The sequence below is a fragment of the Sciurus vulgaris genome, assembly GCF_902686455.1.
Source record: "Sciurus vulgaris genome assembly, chromosome: 2".
Classification (NCBI taxonomy): domain Eukaryota; kingdom Metazoa; phylum Chordata; class Mammalia; order Rodentia; family Sciuridae; genus Sciurus; species Sciurus vulgaris.
In genome coordinates this window covers 173,650,667-173,670,680 of record NC_136462.1, presented here as the reverse complement: position 1 = coordinate 173,670,680, position 20,014 = coordinate 173,650,667, and the positions used below count along the sequence as shown (strand labels likewise).

The following is a 20,014-nucleotide window of genomic DNA, read 5'->3' as shown; positions in this document are numbered from 1 at the left end:
TTTGAGCCTGTCTTGCTAAGTGGCCAAGGCTGGCCTTGAACTGGAGATCTCCTGCTTCAGCCCCGAGTTGCTGGGATTACAGGTGTGTGCCACTGTGCCCAGCTAAACTGAATTTATTAGCTGATTCTCTCGCTTAGGTGATGGCTTTAAACAAATTACAATTTTCTTAAAGACTGGCCAAAGGAGGAGGAGTGCAAACAGCAAAAGGGCATCCAGGAGAGCTTTTATTTGTACGGAACAGTTTTAAAAATACAGAATAAAATAGCTTTATCTCTACTATTATTCACAACATCTGGTCCAAATATTACATATTTTTAAAATACTTAAACGTTTAATGAAGCCATGTTAGAAAAACAATATGAAAATTCTTTTTTAAAAACTCCATAAAAGAATTACACATCTCAAAAAACAACCCCACCCCAAATACCCTCGGTATGCAAAATAAAAAAACAAACGAAATCCCAGAAAGGTATATAGGTAAAGTCAGTCACAAAACTCAAGGAAAATAGAGGCATCTCCACTGTTTTAAGAACAGCCAGAAATTTATTAATGTGTCAAACAAAGGTTGTTAGAACGAACAGAAAAGGGTGTTCATTTGAACTGTCAGTCGGATGGCAACGCTGGTAAGGGTGTCCTAAGTGCCTGGAAATACATACAGCAATTCTAAGGACGCCGGATGTCAGAGTGATGATGAGGCACAGTCAACAGCAACCTGAAGGGACAGGAATGTCTGCGAGGCTGCTGACGGGGATCCAGGGGTGGAAGCTGAATGCTGGCAAAATGGGCAGCCTTCTTGCACTACTCAGTTCTGACTGTAGGAGGAGGGGAGGGTGGGAGATGTCCTAGTCTGTGTGTCCAAATCACAAGGGACAGAGGACAACACGCAGCATGTGAAACCCTAGCTTCTTCTCTGAAGCCGAGGAAGAGTTTCCTGGAGACGGGAGTTCTGTGAATGCTCAGGTGCAGGAGCTGGCTGGGTGTGGCTGGGTGTGCACAGCAGGCCCTCATGCCAATCCACACCAGGCCACACCAGGCCTGGTGCCTACAGCCAAGTGTACAGCCGAAGCACAACCACCTGCTGATACTGTCTCTCCTCTGGTCAGGTGGCTTCTGGAGTGAGGCTTTCACCACTGCTCCTTACTCACCTTCTGTCTGGCCTGTCTGCTCTTGTGGCACTGATATTACTGAAGATTAGACTTGCCAACTTTAAAACTAAGTTGCTAGCATCAACATCTCAGCAGGGATGCAAATAAAAGAAATTAAAACTAAGCTCATGGTCATAAAACATACGTATGGGTAAATAAAGTATACACACAATACTAGAGATTCATCAATGGAGAAATTCTATCAGCACATGACATTGTCATGAAAATTATATCATTCCCTCCCTGGAAAACTGTGACTATTATCCTGGGCAGAAATGTTATTTTACTCTATGGAAATACTGCAATATTCATGCATAAACCCAGTTGTCGTGAAAGTCAGTATTCTACAGTATAAAGCAAATCCTGCATGTGAATTTGTTACCATGAAAACAGGAAATCATCAGGACCCACCATGCTTCATTTTAGTTGGTCTGGTAAAGCCACTTCTCTTGCCTTGATCAATCCCAAGAAACTAAAAGTCAACACAGGAAAACCTCTTAAGGAAGATTCTGAAGACAAATGTATCCATGAATCTAAGTTTAACTCCCTAATGAGAATGAAGTCACAAAGATTGGAGCCATTCCCCATTACTCTCTGGACCTCTGAAGATTCACAGTCTCCCCCACTGTGAATCTCATGCCGGCATCTCCTGTCAAATATTATTTCTACTTCCCATGGTCAATACAGATGCCTTCTTTCAGGAAACAGGCAGGTGAAATGGTGGGTAGGTGGCCACTGTCAAAGTGAAGAGACCCAAGCCCTACAAGAACATTTACATCCAAAATACTCTGTAACATTCTATTGGCAAAAAGAAGCACAGCAGTGCACAGCCCCACAATGCAGGCCAACAAATGTGAATGGGAAGGATATCAGGCACAGAACATATGTGGCCACCTCCCCTTCAGGTATGGCAGGGACTCTAGAAGATAAATATACATCTTTTCCTTTTGATTACAGACTCATTCTGTGACATACTTGCTAGCAGGAGGGCTACTTCCTAAAATGGTTTGTGCACCTATGCATTCTATGTGCAAAATCTACTAGTGATGAAGGAACTCCAATCACTCAAGGTTGTGCAGAAACCACCAGACTCAGTGGGGGCATGTGATCCAGCTGCCCTTTTTTCTCCCACCTCCTGTCCTCTTCCTCCTTCCTGGACAGAACATCAGAGCTAGCCTCAAGGGAAGAAGGGTGGAAACTGTTTCCCATGGCAGGTGTGGGCATAGGACTTCTTTCACCACGTGGATGCTTGCTGAGGACCTCCCACAGACCAATGGAGTGGGGCATCACATTATAAGCTGGCCCAGTGAGGGGTTCAGAGGGAGAGTTTCTAGACAGCTGAGGCCCACACCCTGAGTGGAGCTTGCTGGGAGGGAAGATGCCCAGTCAGGCTGAAGGGAAAATGTATGTGAATTATCAATGGCTTTACTTGGATACATGCTGTTTCTACTTACCTTAAAGGGCTAGAATTCTAAAAATCTGATATATTTTGCAGTTCTCCCCATTTTTGAGAGCAGAGAAACTGGGAGATACTGAGCAAAATAGGAATATTAGGTCAACGTAGTGCAGGAGAGCTGTCCGGCTCAAGGGCTTACCAAGGTAAGAGGGATGGGAACCATTAACCAGTGTGCTTTTAAAGGAACTATGCACTGAATACACATTTTTTAAAAATACAAAAATTAAATGTAGTTTAGAATCTAAGTTCTTTACTCAATCTGCACTAAGATTTTGGCAAAGTAACACAGTGGCTCTGAGGTGCTCTTGAAGCCCAAAACTTCAGGAGTCAAGAGGGCTACAGTGACAACCAAAGACCTCACAATGTGGTGGTCAGGGCAGCCTGGGGCTGAGGGCACAGGAAATGCACCCTGTGGACACCAGGTCACCAAGAACCACACTGTACAATGGGAAACAGGAACACCCACTGCCATCCAAAGTTCAGCCAGGTCGATGACCATGTGAGAGGCACAATCTTATTAACCAAGGTCACTACTTCATGTCTCACGTTTTTCCTTTGGCTGAAAAACTTCAAACTGAATTCAAAAGAAGTCATTTTGTCAGAAAGAATTTAGTGTTATAAATTACAACTCTTAACAAAGGGAGCCTTCTAGCTTCTTTTCTCACGGTCTTCTGCAACAACATAAATAAGGCAATATTTGGCTAAGGAATCTAACCTTCCCTTCTGTAAAATCAAGATCCAGTGGACATGTACTATGATAACCCTTAAGTCTCCTTAAGCCACATCTGCCAAAGATGAATTGCAACAGAAGAATGAATTTTTTGGGATGATGGATGATGGACCATTCAGTATGGCGGTTTTGCTTGTTACCTGTCCCAAATTCCCTTCTTCACAAAACAAATTCACGTGTAACTTGACCCATGGTTTCTGGGCTCTGGTCCAGTAGTCAGTTTTGATAAATAGATTAGGCATTATAACAGTATTTACACTTTCACGGTATCAAGCAATACAAAACACAACCACAACAATGGTTACTGGCCTTCAACAGCCTTACAACAAGCTTCCCTGATGGTATCCACAGCTTTACGATGCTGGTTCTTCTCTTAATGGGGATAGGGGGATGCAGGACAAGTAATAGGGATGCAAGGGAAGAAGGTCAAATGGAAAAACACTGGATTTTGAAAATCTGCTATAGTCAATAACATTAAATAGGAATAAAACCTCGTAATTACAGACACGCGCAACAGTAACATCCACATGACAAGAGAGCCAAGACGCCCACAGATGTATCTGACTGGTGCCCCTGTGTGGCACTCTGTACCTGTCACACCAGCCAGTAGCAACAGATGCCAAATAGGGTGTCTCCACTAAAAGAGGCCAGTATGAAATGTGCTGGCCACAGGGTGGCAGGGAGAAGGGGCAGTTGAGAATAATATTTACTTCAGGGTCATTTCCCTTCCCTTCAGTCCCCTGAACAGAGTTTGATTCAATATCTGTATTATCGAAAAAAAAAAAAGACCTTATGCATGCCCACATCTGGGTCAGTCAGGTCAACAACCTCCTACAGGAGTATCAGGGACAAGAGAATCACACCTGATCACAGGCAGCTGTGACAACATGAGGACACTGGTGTCCCTTGACCAGAGGAAGTCTCTGAAGGTACAGGCTAAGGTCAAGTGAAGACAAAGTGGGTCCAGGTGCTTCTCAGACCAAAAGGCCCTGGGCCTTACAGGCAGCCTGTAGAAAAGCCAGCAGTAGGTACTAGAGAGGACTGCAAGGAAGGAATAGCTGCAGATTTCACACATCTATTCCCACAGGAGAACTGGAATTTCAAGTTCAGTGACCATGGCCAGCAATGGACACTCTCAAAGGGCAAGAGATCGAGGGCTTAAATAAGGACATAGGTGAGACACCATATTTGACACAAATCACCACCTACAACAGAAAAGCGATGTGCAAACTGTCTTAGCTCTGGGGTGTAGGATGTAAATGTAGATATACAAACATACTTTACTTCTTGTTACTCAGTAAGGAACTACAGATACTGCCTTGCTGCGGCCAGGCCACAGGGCACAGCTAGGGCTATACTGTGGCCTGTGAGTCTTCGTCTGAACTCCGGCTGTTTTCGTTCTTTCCGAAACCTTTCCATGTGTAACCTGCAAAGGTTGGGCTGATGGGTAGGTAGCTGAAGCATCTGTATTTTTTAATAATATTCATGCCAAATGGCAAATTGTAGGATTCCATGCCATCAAGTGACTTGTTCCCTTTGCTCACACCTTTCTTCCATTTCCTGATTCCTCTTTCCTCTGGGGTACCTGTCGCACATGTGCACACACAAACAAAAAAAAGGAATGTTTAGTTTAACCATTGTCAGGAATGAGACCCAAGATTTTATTTATACATACACACACAAACACATGCTGTCCCAGAGATCAAATCTGCCTGGATGACAGCAGAGAAGTTAAAGATGCTCAGTTCTCCAGGTGCCCAGACTAGAAGCCCAAGAATCACTAGCCCCTCCTTATCCCTTGCTCCATACTTAAGTGACCTCTTGATGCCCCTTCACATGTTCCCTGACCTGCCCCATGACCCACATTCTCAATGTTGATGGTTACAGTCTGGCCCAAGCCATGTTACAGCTTTCTTTGGCCACCATGTCAGTATTGTATTCACCTAAGTTTTATACTGTTTTGCACTATTTTAGTGCATGGTGAGGAGTGGGGTACACCGACCTCAATCTTGGGCTTAAAGATTTTGCAATTTTCCCCCTTAAAACAATCTATCTCCAAAATGTCTCAATCAAGAGACTGCTGGGGGTTCCCTGGGTAGAACATCAGGCAGAGTCACATCACCCGTCCTTGAAGGCAACATGTTACAATGGTATACAGCAGCCATCTCTAGGACACTGAGAAGGCACCAAGGTGGGGCCACATCCCAGCATGTACACTACCTAGTTTTTCTCAAGGACCACTCATCCATGAGGGCTTGTGTGCTGCAGAGATAGCTGTCTTCTTACACCTCATCACTGGCCTCGGCCTTGCTGATTTCAGCCCTTGCCTACCATTCTTTGGCCTTAGTGGGCTGGAAGTATGCCTTAGGAATAATTCATTTAAAGAACAGGGACCAGGGAAGAGGTGCCACAGACTGCTACCAGCAACTCAAGAGTGTGTCAATGAATCCATGAATCCATAGACGCCACAGTGGAGGAGACCTAAAGTCAACCAGCTTATTAAGAAAAAACAGATTCACACATCATCTCAACTGCTTTAGAAGATAATTTTTTTTTTGTTTTTTTGTTTTTTTAATTGTACCAGGGATGGGACCCAGGGAGGTGCCTTGCTAAATGCTGAGGCTGGCTTTGAACTTGAATCCTCCTGTCTCAGCCTCCCTAGTTACTGGGATTATAGGCATGCACTACTGCACCCAGCTAGATGACTATTTTAATAAATGATGGCTTTGATTAGTTTTACTCTCTCTGTTTCTTATTTATTTATTTTGGAGACAGGGTCTTACTATGTTGCCCAAGATGGCCTCAAACACCAAGGCTCAAGCAATTCCTTCTGCCTCAGTCTCCCAAGTAGCTTGGGACTACAGGGGCATGCCACCACAATCAGCTTCGCTTATTATTTCTGTTTGGGAAAAAAATAACCCACACATGTAGTAAGCATGATTGATATATATACCACGTACCTGGGATGGTGTTGTCCAAAATAAAAGCCACACAGCCTCCAACAAACATAGCTGTTGTGAGAAGGACGTTCAACACTTGATCGATTCCTGTTATGCCTAGAAGCAGAAAGAATCCGTCAAGGGGTCATCACTGCAGGTCTGCCCTTGACTCAGGAATGGGCAGTGGGGGGCATGACTCTGCCAGTCATGTCTACAGCATATGAAAGTGTACATTTCCCAGTTACACATCAATAAAGTTTTGTCATTCATGTTTTAAACAAATATGAATACGTCAACAGTAATCCGATGTTATCTCCATAAGGAAAGTCCTTATAGTAGCGCATAGGAGACAAACCTTACAGAGAGACACTGACCCTATAACAAACTATGAAACCATTGTGGTATTGTCTATAGATCTAAAACTTTTTAGAAAGAGGGCTGCTGTAAGCTAAAAAGCTTAAAGCTAAAAGAAGTTAAAAAATTATAAAATGAGTAAGATGACAAAAATATCTGTCGTATCTATAATCATATGAGTTTTCAGTATTCTGGATTACTAATTAGAGCCTAGCCGCTTTTAATAATCAGGAGCAACTGGATATGAAGACATCCTCCCATGAAATGTGATACATTAAAATGTAAAGTACAGCAGGAATATCCTTGTTATTAGGAAGTTCTCACACTTTCTACACTTAAAATATGATGATCATCAACGGAAAACAATAAGTGTTGACGAACACGTGGACAAAGGAATTCTCTAAATACACAATTGATGGGACTGTAAAATGGTGCAGCCACTATGGCAGTTTGGCAATTCCTCAAAAAGTTAAACATAGAATTACCATATGACTCAGCAACTCTACTCCTGGATATATACCCAGAAGAATTCAAAACAGGTACTCAAGCAAATATGGTATATGCTCATCATTTACAGTTTCTATATTTGTGAATAGCACTAAAAGTCATCCATAAACTCAAAATGAATACTCCTGGTGCTTTTGCAGTCTCATGAGCACGCACAGCAGTGGAAAATCTGAGTTGCCCAACACATATATTCCCAGTTGAAGTCAAACAAGGTGACCCTCTGCCTTTCAGCTCTCCTACTCTAAATAAAGTGTCCTTTCTATAGTTTCTATAAAACCAGGTTTGTTATTTTATGCTTTTAGTTGGTGATTTATTATTTAAAATGGTCACCAAGTGTTCTACTGAAGTGCTGTCCAGTGTTCCTCTGTACAAGAAGTCTGGGTGAGTATCAGGTAAGATTCACTGGTCAACAGTACTGTTGGCCACATTCCCCTTGAAGCAATGGTTCAGTATTTGCTAATTCTATTTGAGGCAACTATATAGAACATAATAATCATGAATAATGAGAAGTGTTTGTACATGTGTACCAATGGTCACAATAGCTGCAAACTAATGTTCATCAATGGGTGAGTAAATTATGGCATATACATATTAGTCATAAAAAATGAAACATTTGACCATCTACAACAGACAAATCTTGAACTATTATGCTAAGTTAAAGACACAATAGGTCATGATTCTATTTATATGACATATACAGAATGGGTAAGCCCATAGAGAGAAAAAGCAGACTGGTGGATGCCAGGAGCTGGGGGAGAGGGTTAGTAGCTTAAGGAATAGGGAGTTTTATTGTGGACTGATGACATGTTTTACAAACTAGACAGGGGTAGTGATTGCACATAACACTGTATTAAATGCCATTTTAAATTAGTTGTAAAAGTTAAAAAGGCTAATTTTGAATTCAAAGTAGCTATAATCCCAATAGAAAAATATGTATTTCAAAGTCTATAAAGTTGAGTTTTAAGAAATTACCTTTTTTTCTCTTTTGCTAGTCCTGGGGATTGAAACCAAGGGTTCTCTACCACAGAGCCCCAGCCCATTTTTAAATTTTTATTTTAAGACAGGGTCTCCCTAAGTTGCCCAGTCTGGCCTTGAACTTGATCCTCCTATCTCTGTGTCCAAGTAGCTGGGATTACAGGTATGCACCACTATACCTGGCTAAGAAACTATAACTCTTAATATGGCACTAGTCTGAGAAATCAAAGGTTTTACAGAGAGGCATTCTCCCAAAGAAGAGGATCCTGGTAAAGAAACAGACCTTGGCTTCCCTGTCAGTTATGTGCACATGTTGGCTTATGTGAGAGGCCCCACCCAGGCTTTCAGAGAATGAGCTTCAAGAAAATGCAAAGATGAAGGTGCAGCGACACTGCCAAAGCTTCAAGCTTCCCCTGGAGAACAGCTGTGAATGCAGCTCACCCCAAGAGTCAAGGCCTATTTGCCCTACCTGTGACTAGAGGGTTCTGTCTGAGGTAACTTGGAAGGACGAGCCCGAAGAAGATTGAGAATCCAAGCACAAACAGGTTCCGGGAAGAATTTAAGTCAATGAACTGCAGATTAGAGAGGCCAACGGCTGTGATCATTCCTGGAGAGAAAAACACCAGACACAGGTCCACTGAGTTCACCTGCAGCATGGTAATGGGTCACTCATGACAGTGACCTCATGTCCTTTCTCTGTCCATCAGCAACAAGGTAGGAGACCAGTACAGTGGCAGTAAGAAGGGGAGACTTGGAGGTGAAACAGGACCATTTGTCTCTAGTTCAAAACACCCTCAACACATGCATCACACTACATTTTCCTTAGATGAAGGAGATGGTGAAAAGCACTGGCTCCCTCTCTATACAAACAATTCAATTAAATTGGGAACCCACTCAAATTATCTGTGCATGTTCCCGATTACTATAACCAAATAGTGCAGAGATCAAATCCTGAGTTCCCTTTAAAAATGATCAGTTTTAAATGGATCATTCAAGGGGATATTTGAACTAAATCAATCAGAAATTCTAATTAAAGAGAAATTCTAACTATATTTAATTAATTTTTGTAGCATAATTTTCTTATTGCTGGTTCTAGCTTTAATGTAAACTCAACTCGGAGAGTGATGTAATCTTTGATTTTTTGTGAAGACAATCTTTTTGTTTGTGGTGCTGGAAACTGAACCCAGGGCCAGGCAAGAACTCTACCACTAAGCCACATCCCCAGTCCTAAAGACATAATCTTTTATACTTTAAAATAGAAATTTATTATAGCTTCAGTCTTAATAAAGGGAGTTGGCAGAAACATCACGATCTTATTAATAAGTCTGCAAATGCAAGGAAAGGAGGCTGGGAGGGAAGCCCACTATGGAGGAGGTAGAATTTTACCAAAGAGAGTGCAGAAGAGGGCTCCAAGAACGGGGTCTGGGAGGGATGCGAAGAGGGCGCTGAACTTGCCAATCATGCCCAGCCCAAGCATGAGTGCTGCACCATACTGGATCACGCGGCGGCTGCCAACCTGTGGACACAACAGAGGGCAGACAAGTGCTCGCCAGTCATCCTCCAGTAGCATGGGTTTCCAGTCTAGCCTCCCAGGGCCCAAGGCAAATGTGACTGAGCCCTTAGGCAGAACCTAGAATGCTGGTTAAATCTTTAGTTAACAGGGACTGAACTCCAAACCTAATTACTGTAAGGACACCCCCAAGTAGAGCTTCCCATCGCCTATCCTCACTCCACTCCTCTCCCGAGTCTTCTCATCTTGACTGTAGGTAGGTGGCCCCAGGGATCAGGGATCAGCCTTTGCTTCTCTGTGCCCTGAATAGGATCACCCCTGCTTAGGTCTTGGGTCTCCAAAGTCCTCCCATGGTCACTGGCCGGAATGAACCCCTGGGGTCTCAGATGCTATGCTTTGCTTCTTTTCTGGGTTTCCTTGTACCACCCTTCACCAGCAGAAGTACTGAAGCCTTAATTCTATCTTTCCTACCTCTCCCCCTAAGCAGAAAAACCATAGCTCCAACATTCCCGGAACCACCTCTCTTATTGCCTGTGAGAGGTGGTACAGGGCAGGGGCCAAGAGCACAGAATATTTGAGCCTAGCTGCTACTTTGTATGCCCACTCCACCTGGGTATGACTGGGCAAGCTAGCCTCCTTGGGTCTCAGGATCCTTACTATACTATACATAGCTGTACCCTGTGGTTTTGCTTAAAGGGATTAGGTGACACGATGTGCCTAAGGGCTGCATGGTGCCTCGCCCCTCCTTCGCCCCGCTGTCACAGAGTGATCTAACACACTGATTTGGGGATATCAGTCCCTTGTTTAAATCCTCTGGGGCTTAGGAAATAAAGCACCCTTCTCAGGAAAGCTGTACCTGCTGGTGAGCCTCCTTCCCTCTAGTCGTGTTGTGAGCTTGTTTCCTATTAAACCTGACCTCTGCTTTCTAGAAGTCTCCATCTATCGGGCTGGCATCTGGCTCAAGAATTTTGTACTAGTGGCCCCTATTCTTTGCCTTCTCCCTAGGGACTACACTCTGAGGGTGTAAATTAGGTATAAGAGGTCCTAGAAACATTTGGGAGAGTGCCCCTAGGGCTTTATATATGACTCTACAGTGAGAAGAAGATAAATTAAACTTAAATCAATTAAAATTAAACAAAACTTTAAATTCTTCCTTTGCACTGGCCACACTTTAAGTGCTCATTAGGTATGTGTGACTGGTAGCACAGATGTTAAAGACTTGTTCAACTGCTGCACAGAGTTCTGCATGGTGCTAGTCCTTAGCCTCCTGACAGTTTCTAGGATCCAGAGCCAGCTAGGTAAGCAACAAAGCCTAATCTTTTACTGAAACTAAAGAGATGGCTCTCTGGCTGGACAGCTAACACGGGCCCACGTCCCAATCCAGCCTCTCCCCACACCTCGAAGGGCAAGTAAGCAGTGGAGAAGATCCCACCAACGTCTGAACCAAGCAAAATGACTTGTGCCTGGCTGCAATTACATAAGCCCCCCCCCCCTTTTTTCATCAAAATGGCACATTTTTCAGAAAACATTTTGAGGATCAACTAGGTGGCCAGCATGCATTAGAGGTGGATACAAAGATGAGTAAGTCATATGCTTGTGATCAAATGATTGCACTGTTCCACTGTGAGGGAGTCCACTGTCAGGGAAGAAAGCTGAGTTTAGGTGGGTTTTTGGAGATGGTCTTGAGGTCTGAGTTAAGAGTTCACTGTCAAACTGAGAGATTAGCCTGTGCATGAATTCCCAAGAATACTACAGGCACGGAGACAGTGTTTACTCTGTTCTTAGAAATAAAACAAGGGGCAGATAGCATCAATGAGGGGCACCTATGGCTTCCCATTACCTGCTACACTCCAGAAGGCTGAGTTTTACATCAGTGATGATTCCAACACCTTTCAAACTACCTTGGAGACAAGGGTGCAGAGACCAGAGAGCTGACACAGCTTGCCCATGGTCACACTGAGATGAAGTGATGGCACTATGGCTGGAATCCAAAGTGCCTCCCCACGGTGTATGCTGCCCCTCTGTAGGACAGACACTGGAATGCACTCAGTGAGGAGGAAGGGTAGGTAACCCCAACTCTAAATAAGATAGGTGAGCAATCCATGCACAGAAAATTCAATAACTGAACAAAGGACAGCAAATAATGGAGTTGCCAGGAAATGGAGGCACAGCCTGTGGAAGAGGTGCAGACCATCCTTTTCTGGCTCAATGGCTTAGACCAGTGATGTCCAGTAGAACTGGGTATGGATATAGCCTTCACTGTACTGTCCAGTGGCATCTATTTAGCTACCCAAGATGCTGGAGGGTGGAAACATGATCAGTGTGACTGGGGGAATCAGTATTTAATTCTGACTTGTTTAAACTTAACATAGGCAGATGTCGCTACTGACTACCACACTGCACACCATAGATCCAGACGTGTAATCCTAGGACTACAGAGCAGAGTTCTACTCGGAAATGGCTTGTCCAAGTCCTCCAGCTGGACAAAGGACAAATCACAGAGCAGAACTCGAGCCTCCTTTCTCCCAGGCGGGGATCTTCCCATGGGCTACAGGGTGTGGCACACAGATATTCCTATGGTGCAAGTCCCACCTTCTCACTCAAAGGCTGATGGGAGATGGTCTCCACTGTGCCCTTTTTCCTAGACTTGAGTCTTGTGATTCAGGGTAATACAAATCTGATCTCAGAGCTGACACTGATTTTGACTGGATGTAGCCTTTGCCTGGGAAAGTGGCCCAGATGGCTGGGTGCAAAGGGATTCAGGGCAACATCCGGAATCCCTACTGGCAGGGTTCCTTTTCAGAATAAGCTGGCACCATTCAAATTTTAATGAAGGTAATTATTCCCCAAACCACCTTGATCCTGTTGTAGAACAATACTTTGCTTGGTGACCTTGGCTGTTATGTGATGTGTTTTTAAAGGATACAGAAAGGGAGGGAGCTAGTTAAACTGTTTTTTTCCAACAGTCCCTCTCCATCTGTAACAGTTTTACCCCTATCTTTTTAGGGACCAGTTATATGGTCACAGCAGCAAACACTCAGGAGAAACATGGCTTTTGCCCCATTTTGTGGCCATTAGACTCTTCCCTCAGTTCCCTGGGCTCGACACCTGCTTCTCACCAAGGGCAGCAACAGGACCCCGGGGATGGCCCTAGAGAAGTGCCCATTGGGCAGCCACCTCTCCCATGCCACACACTGGAAGCAACAGGCAGCAGGTGGGGTCATCAGTACACCTGAACTCTGGCCCAACCCTGTCAACTTATGGGAAAACTAACAAACAAGTCAAGCATGCACCCTGCATGTGTGCACAGCTCTCTCACACCTGGATTTACAATCAAGATTAGTCAAACTTAGTATATGGTTTCTTTTTATCTGGTTATAGAATCTTGCATGGAGCTAGGGTGAAGATTTCTTTGGAAATCCACTCTTGCCTAATTTTACAGAGGTCAAACAGGTCTAGAAAAGGCTTCTGGGCTCACCCCCAAGTTCTCAGGTGAGGAGACCTATGATTCACTCAGACCATTAGGAATGGGGAACCAGTTTTAATAGTCTCTAGTTGCACAACACTGAATGGCCAGTGGGTTGACTTATATTCCTCAACATCCTGGCAAACAGCACTCTAGCCTAAAGCAAATGGAATATAAAGTTTATTTGCTAGCAATAAAGCTGAAAGGCTTGGGAGCTGGCTCCTCCTTTCAGAAGCAGAGTTTTGGGGTGGGGCAGCCCCAGGTTTTTGTATCTGTGTCTAGGGTGGAGTGGGGTAGGGTGGGGAAGAGAACAAGTGGGTAGGACTGGGATGCAAGCCCTGCTTCAACTTCATGACTCACTGTGACACCAAATCAGATTTCATTTGAAAGAGGAGACTTCTGTCACTAGGGTTTGAAAACAGCATTACTTCTTCAACATAAAACACACTTATTTTTTGTGGTGAGTGGCATTACCTCTCATTTAGAACTACTGACACCCCTAATTGGTCTCCTGTTTCCACCTTGCCATGGTCTACCCTCTTCCCTGCAGTCAAACTCAGATCAAGTTGCTCCCTGAAGTGCCCCCTTCTACTCCAGTATCTGTGGACACCAACAGGCCCTGTGTGACCTGGCCCTTGGCTACCTGTCAGACCTCACCTGTTCTTAATTACTGTACTCTCTCCCTCACTGGCCTTGGTGCTGACCTTCCACTTACAGAAGAGTGCTTTGCACTGGCTACACCCTTCCCTGGAATGTTCTTCCCCAGGTTATCTGCAGGCTCTCTCTATCCTTCAGGTCAGAATTCAAAGTCATTTTCTTGGTGAGGCCTGGCCTGATCACCCTATTTAACACTTACTAACCCTCTCGTGGTCCCCTGCCCCATGTTTCCCCCTGTTCTCTTCCCTGGCTCACATATTATTGTTTACTAACTTGCTATGCTGACTGTTGAGTGTCCTCTCTTGCTAGAATGCAAACTCCCACATTCACTCATGTACCCCAAGTACCTAGAACAGCAGTCTGGCACAGGTTGGTGCTCAATTCATATTTGTAGACTGCAGGAAAATGAATGACAGCACCCGTGTGCCTCCTACCAAAGCTGGTCTGCCTCCAAACAGGCATTCCAGAAACTCATCAAAAGGAAAAAGGGAGATGTGGGAGGAAGATGATCTCAGAATCTGAAGCCCTTCTTGTTGGAACTCGCAGAGGTCAAACCAATCTGTAAAATGGATAAATGCTTACCGGCCCAACCATTTAATTAGAAAAATATGTGTACCTTTGTAATTCCCAAAACTCCAATGTTGGGACTGGATGAAGTAGAGCCATTCCCAGTACCAAATATGCCATCAAGAACACAGGAGAGACCCTCCACGAATATCCCCCTAAAATGTAAAGGAATGAGGGAAAGAGAAATATTCAATGGGGAAACACTAAATAGAGCCTAAATGTTTTCAACCCATATGTGTGGTCCATAGGCCTGCAGCTTCTGCACCTCCTGAGAGGGAGGGGTTAAAATGCAGAATCCAAGCACTACCCAGACTTGCTGAAGCAGAATCTGTATTCCAACAGGATCCCTGTGCTCAGTGATTTTGAGAGGGTCCTTTCTAAATCCCGTATTAGACACAGGTATTTTGAAATCAAATGAAAACAAAGGACCTTAGCTGGACAAAAGAGTCATTTTGCTGGCCAATGAAGTAAAAAAGTACTAATCTGATTCTTTACTATTAAAATCCGGGGTATTTTTTTTGGTTTTTTTTTTTTTTTTTTTTTTTTTGTACTAGGGACTGAACTCAGGGGCCCTCGACCACTGAGCCACATCCCCAGCCCTCCTTTGTATTTTATTTCTTCAAGGGAGAAAATAGCTTGACATTTTGCAAACACTGAAACTTTTAGAAGAATGGATCCACAAGTAGGTTTCATCAAATGCAACAACTCCATTAGAGAAAGATGGAAAAACCAGGACTGAAAACCCCCGGACAGACCACACGATCCCTTTGGAGAGGTAGCAGCTAGCTGGGGACCTGGGGTGATCTGGACTATTTCCTTTTCCATGCAGCCTTCTTAGGTCAATTCCCTATCAACTTCCAGAACTGTTTTGAGGGTATAACCCTATATTTCATGAACCTCTAAATTCTGCAAATTTCACCTATCCCTGCTCTTCCTCCCTATTTCTATGAACAGTAACTGTGAATTGATCAAACAGCACATACTCTTAAGAGCAGTTGGAATGCATCTAACTGACAAAACTGGAATAGTTACTGTCTGCTGCTAAGACTTCCAATACAGATGCAAGAAAAAAGTGTTTTATGCCTCTATCTGACTGTGACAATCAATCAGACAAATGGGTGGGTGCAGTATTGGGACAGAATTTCTGCAATTCAGAAATAACCTTATAAACTGTGAAGAGGCTGTTTTATTCCAAAGAGTCTAAAATTTGAGTTTACATGGAAAAACAAAAAGAACAGCTGGGGAAAAAAAGGCAACAAAAAAATCAAAGTGGACATATATCAAAATAACACAAAACCAAGCAAAGAGTGAGGGCAATGCTATGCCTTTGTTCTGGTGTGTTACAGATTCACAGTGGTCTCCCAGAGAGTGTCTGACTGTCACTGGGAGGAAGGAAGGGTAGGAATTCTGTGTTAAGGATGAGGAAAATGAGAAAATGAGGGCAATGACTAATCCAAAGACAAAAGGTCAATAAATGGACTGTCCTGTTGCCTGGCTGCCTTCACACTAAAACTCTTCCTTCTCTTCCTTGGTTATATAAACCAACAGGCTCAATGAAAAATGGGTTTTCTCAAGGACGCACCTGTTTATTGCATGGATGGGAGGCGGTGGGGCACAGGACAGCCTGGCGCAGGCATAGTAGTCACCAATGGACTCGATGATGCTGGCGACGACGGCGCTGAGCATGCCGATGACACCGGCAGCAGACACAGTGGGCAGCCCCCACTGAACTGAGGAAGGAAGACAACCGTGAAAGACACGTGCACTTTCCCAGAGAACAGGCAAAAGTGACCAAGTCCTCAGGGGACCCTGCAGGATCTACACGTGTTTTGAAGTACATGGAAAGTGTATTTTTAAATCTTGATGATGAATATGCCAGAGGCCTGGGAAAGTTACTGAGGGCCCCAGTGATGACTGATTTCTTCTGTGGCCTTATTTTAAAAAACAAAATCACTTGGCTGGAGGAGGCAGATTCTTCTCTTTCTGCTTCAAAGTCACACTCAGTGTCTATTAAATTACAATTTAACACACCCTACTGTGCTGGGGTAGAAATTTGTATAAGTGGTATTCATAGCACTGCTGTACAGAGCACAGTACAAACTACTGGCAATCTTTTCCCAGGGGGTGGTATCAAAAAAATAGTAGTGAAAATCACCAGTTAAATCCATATCTAACAGTAAAGTGTGCCTAGGTATAGACAATCCTTCTCTACTGTTACTGGCTCTTTTTTTTTTTTTTTAAAGTAAACCATAAACCATGTTATAGAAAATTAATTTTATTTTAGAAAGCAAAACTCTATTGTAGTTTCATTTGGAATATCTGGATTTATTTAATTCTTCATTAAATCTCCCCCCCACACACACTTACATGAAATGTTCATTAAATCTTTTTTTCTTTAAAAATATATCTACCTTTGACTATTAGTATCAACAGATTGCTTTCATGATGCTGCTGGCCTTTCTTCCCTGGTTATTAGGCCTAAGGCACCCAATAAGGATAAGGCATAGTGGGAAAAGAAAGAGGGATAAAACTCCGTCTTTCACACAGGAATCAATCCAGGAGCCTGGCAAACAGATGCTGGGGGTGGGGGTGTGGTGAGAGGAAGTTCCAGAACAGTGTGATGGTTCAAATAAGGCAAGCTGGGTATAAGTAAATGAGGAAATGCTCTTATCCAGGGAAGGAAATGAGGAGAAGGAGGTGGGAATGGAGGTGACCCTTGAAGAATGGGGAAGGTGTGGGGCACAGGAATGGGCTGATGCTCAGGAAATGGGGACCTGCGAGGCACAGAAGGGCTCCATAAGTCACCTAGAGGGGCCTAGTCTATGTCACAGGTAACATGGAGCCAACTCAGGCTTGGGAAGAGAAAAGATGGCAAAGTAAGCTGTGAAGGTAGAACTGCTCCCACCTGGGGCTGTCCTGTCCTGTGGAAGGAGAGGAGGCAGAGGCAGCCAGGATCAGAGGCACAAGATGTAGTTCTTAGGCACAGGCTCCTCCCAACAGCAACATGCCTAGATATCAACTCTCAGGGTTGGTTCCGGGGCCTTCTTTATCAAGCCGCGTTAACTGCTGTAGTACTGTGGTTTCATTTTAGTGTCTTGATTTTAAGATGCTATTCTTATTCTGTCTTTGCAGACTGAGCATCCCTAATCTGAAAATCCAAAATGCTCCAAATCTGATATTTTTTGAGAATCAACATGACACAAAGTGCACTAAAAATATTATATAAAATTACCTTTAAGCTCTGTGTATAAGGTTACGGAACATAAAAGAAACTTCATGTTTAGACTTGGGTTTCATGCCCAAGATACACTGGAATATGCAAATATTCCAAAATCTAAAAAAATATCTGAAATCCAAATACTTCTGCTCTTAAGCATTTTGGAAGAGGGGATATTCAACCTGTACTATTTTTCAGAAAATGCTTTTATTTTCTGTTTCTTCACTTTTTTTAAATCTTTAACCCTTTGTCTTTAACTATGATCTCTAAAAAACGAATTTTTTTTAAACCAAAAAAATTCCCAGGGATTGAACCCTGGTGTGCTTTATTACTGAGTCACATCCCTACACCTTTTTATTTTTTATTTTGAGACAGAATCTTGCTAAGTTGCTGAGGCTGGACTCAAACTTGCAATCCTCCAGCCTCAGCCTCCCAAGTCACTGCGATTACCGCTATGCACCACCAGCTTAGCCAGTCTTCTGTCTTAAAGCTGTTATTCATCTCTCCTTTTAACTAGAACTTTAAATTTGTTCTGTTACTTTACTGCAGTTTGTTTGTTTGTTTGTTTGTTTGTTTTTAAAACTAGGTACTGTGGACTTCTCCCTATATGTTAACAGTCAATCCCAAGTAATTCTTAGCATACCAAAGGCTGAGAACCACTGTTCTTGGTATTTAAAAACCTGCCTTTGAATTGAACCAAATCATTGGGGAGCACACAGGATGAAGTCTCTGGAGTTGGTTTTTCATACAGGAGAGGTGGGGCAATTCACCATCTCTCACAGCCAGGGACTGCTCTGAAGAGGAGCCCTACGGGCTGCCTCACTGCTGTCTTCCACTAAGAGGGAGTACCTCACACGTGGGACCTGTGAGGCTCCTGAGGACTTCTGGTCTCCCCACAGGAACAGCAGCTCATGCAGTGTTCCTACTGGTGCTCACCTTGGAGGCACCTGCATGTGCCAAGGAGGCTTCCTCCCATCTGTGCTCCTATGCCACCGCCTGATTGCCTCACCAAGTGACTTTTTAAAAAATATATTCTTTTAGTTGTAGATGGACATAATACCTTTATTTTATTATTTGTTTTATGTGGTGCTGAGGATTAAATCCAGCACCTCACATGTGCTAGGCAAGCACTGAGCTACAACCCCAGCCCCACCAAGTGACTTTTAATCTCATCTTATCTCAGATTATAGGTATGTTTATGAACCATGCACATTCTTTTTTGGACAAGATAGATATATATAAATACACACTTAAACCCCATGCGATCTGATAAGAGACTAAACTTTTTCAAGTTTTTGTGAAAGCATCCAGCGCAAAGGAGACAACTGCCAACACTGTCATCATTCAACATGCTTAGAGGAGTCACCTTTGAACCAACCTTAATATTCTTGGCTTTTCTTCCTTGTCATTACAAAATATGAAAATAAGACAGCTTGACAAGGAGATGGATTGACTCAACCTGACCAAGCTCAGGTTTCAAGGCTAAAAAAACCCTCCAAATACTGGGTACAGAATCTTCACAACAGAATGATCGAATGTGTAACAACTACTGGCTCATGAGCCACTTTAGGGACTAGGGTCTAGAAAATGCTACAGGTGACTCCAGGTGATACCTCAGCTAGAGATCATATTCTCTGTCCCACAGTCCCCCAACCCTCAAGTTATAACTTAAGATTCATCTTATGGCAAACTGTGACTATCAGTTTACCTCTGCAGCTGTGACTAAATTACAAAGATTATGTCCACCCATTAAGAGATTATAAAAATTCCATTATGCTTGAGCAGTTTGCTCCCTAATCTCCAGGTCTCTCTCTCCAGTCTTTTCATTTTGGCAGTGCTGGTACTAAGCAGCTCCATACTTGCCTTTCTGAGAACTGCCCTCAAATCCTGTCTGCTAGAACCCAAACTTGGCAAGGACCCTTGTCCAGGATTTTATCCTAGTGGAGCCCAAGAACCAACTAACTAATCTGAGAAGGGAGCTGCTGATTTGTTGATGACTGTCCTCTGGAGACAAGGCCTTCCTTTTCTTCAGTCTAATCCTCTACTGGCCAGAATAGCCAGACTCTTAGGAGACACTCTGGGACAAGAGGCTTTTCGTGTTGTAGAGCCTTCTGCCTGTTTCCCACCCCTCAAAGGAGGGCACTCCTGGGCACCTGACCCCTCTGGCCTCCTGGATACTTACATGGGTATGGCACCTTGAACCACGGGGCTACCAGGAGCACACCCTGTCTGGCATCTGTGCGTGCATAAAAGCCATATTTGGTGCTGTCAGGTGGGAAGACATCTGTCACCGTGAAGATGAAGCAGAGCAGCCAGGACACAAGGATGGCCAGGATTATCTGAAGTGGGCAAGGGGAGAAGCTTGGTCAGGATAACAGAGCTAGTGGCTGCTGACCACACACACCCCTTCCTGAGTGTGACCGTTACACCCTAGGACTCACCATCATCAGTATTCTGCAAACCCACTCCCTGAATGGAGCTGCACTGAGAC

The 20,014-nt window shown here is 43.8% G+C and overlaps 1 protein-coding gene across 7 annotated transcripts in view; it reads right to left on the bottom strand.

Annotated features, from left to right (window-relative positions):
- Positions 1 to 206: 206 nt before the first annotated feature.
- The window catches only part of SLC23A2 (solute carrier family 23 member 2), a gene marked incomplete at its 3' end in the record, with an annotated part of 112,164 nt that continues 92,356 nt past the window's right edge, over positions 207 to 20,014 (bottom strand). For all 7 annotated transcript variants that reach the window (XM_079129101.1, XM_079129094.1, XM_079129100.1 and 4 more), the window contains 7 exons: positions 19,706 to 19,862; positions 15,889 to 16,036; positions 14,356 to 14,461; positions 9,493 to 9,622; positions 8,576 to 8,713; positions 6,292 to 6,387; positions 207 to 4,916 (listed from right to left, as the gene is read on the bottom strand). In XM_079129101.1, coding sequence (XP_078985227.1) covers positions 4,684 to 4,916; positions 6,292 to 6,387; positions 8,576 to 8,713; positions 9,493 to 9,622; positions 14,356 to 14,461; positions 15,889 to 16,036; positions 19,706 to 19,862 — 1,008 coding nt within the window. The remainder of the gene's footprint in view (positions 4,917 to 6,291; positions 6,388 to 8,575; positions 8,714 to 9,492; positions 9,623 to 14,355; positions 14,462 to 15,888; positions 16,037 to 19,705; positions 19,863 to 20,014) is intronic.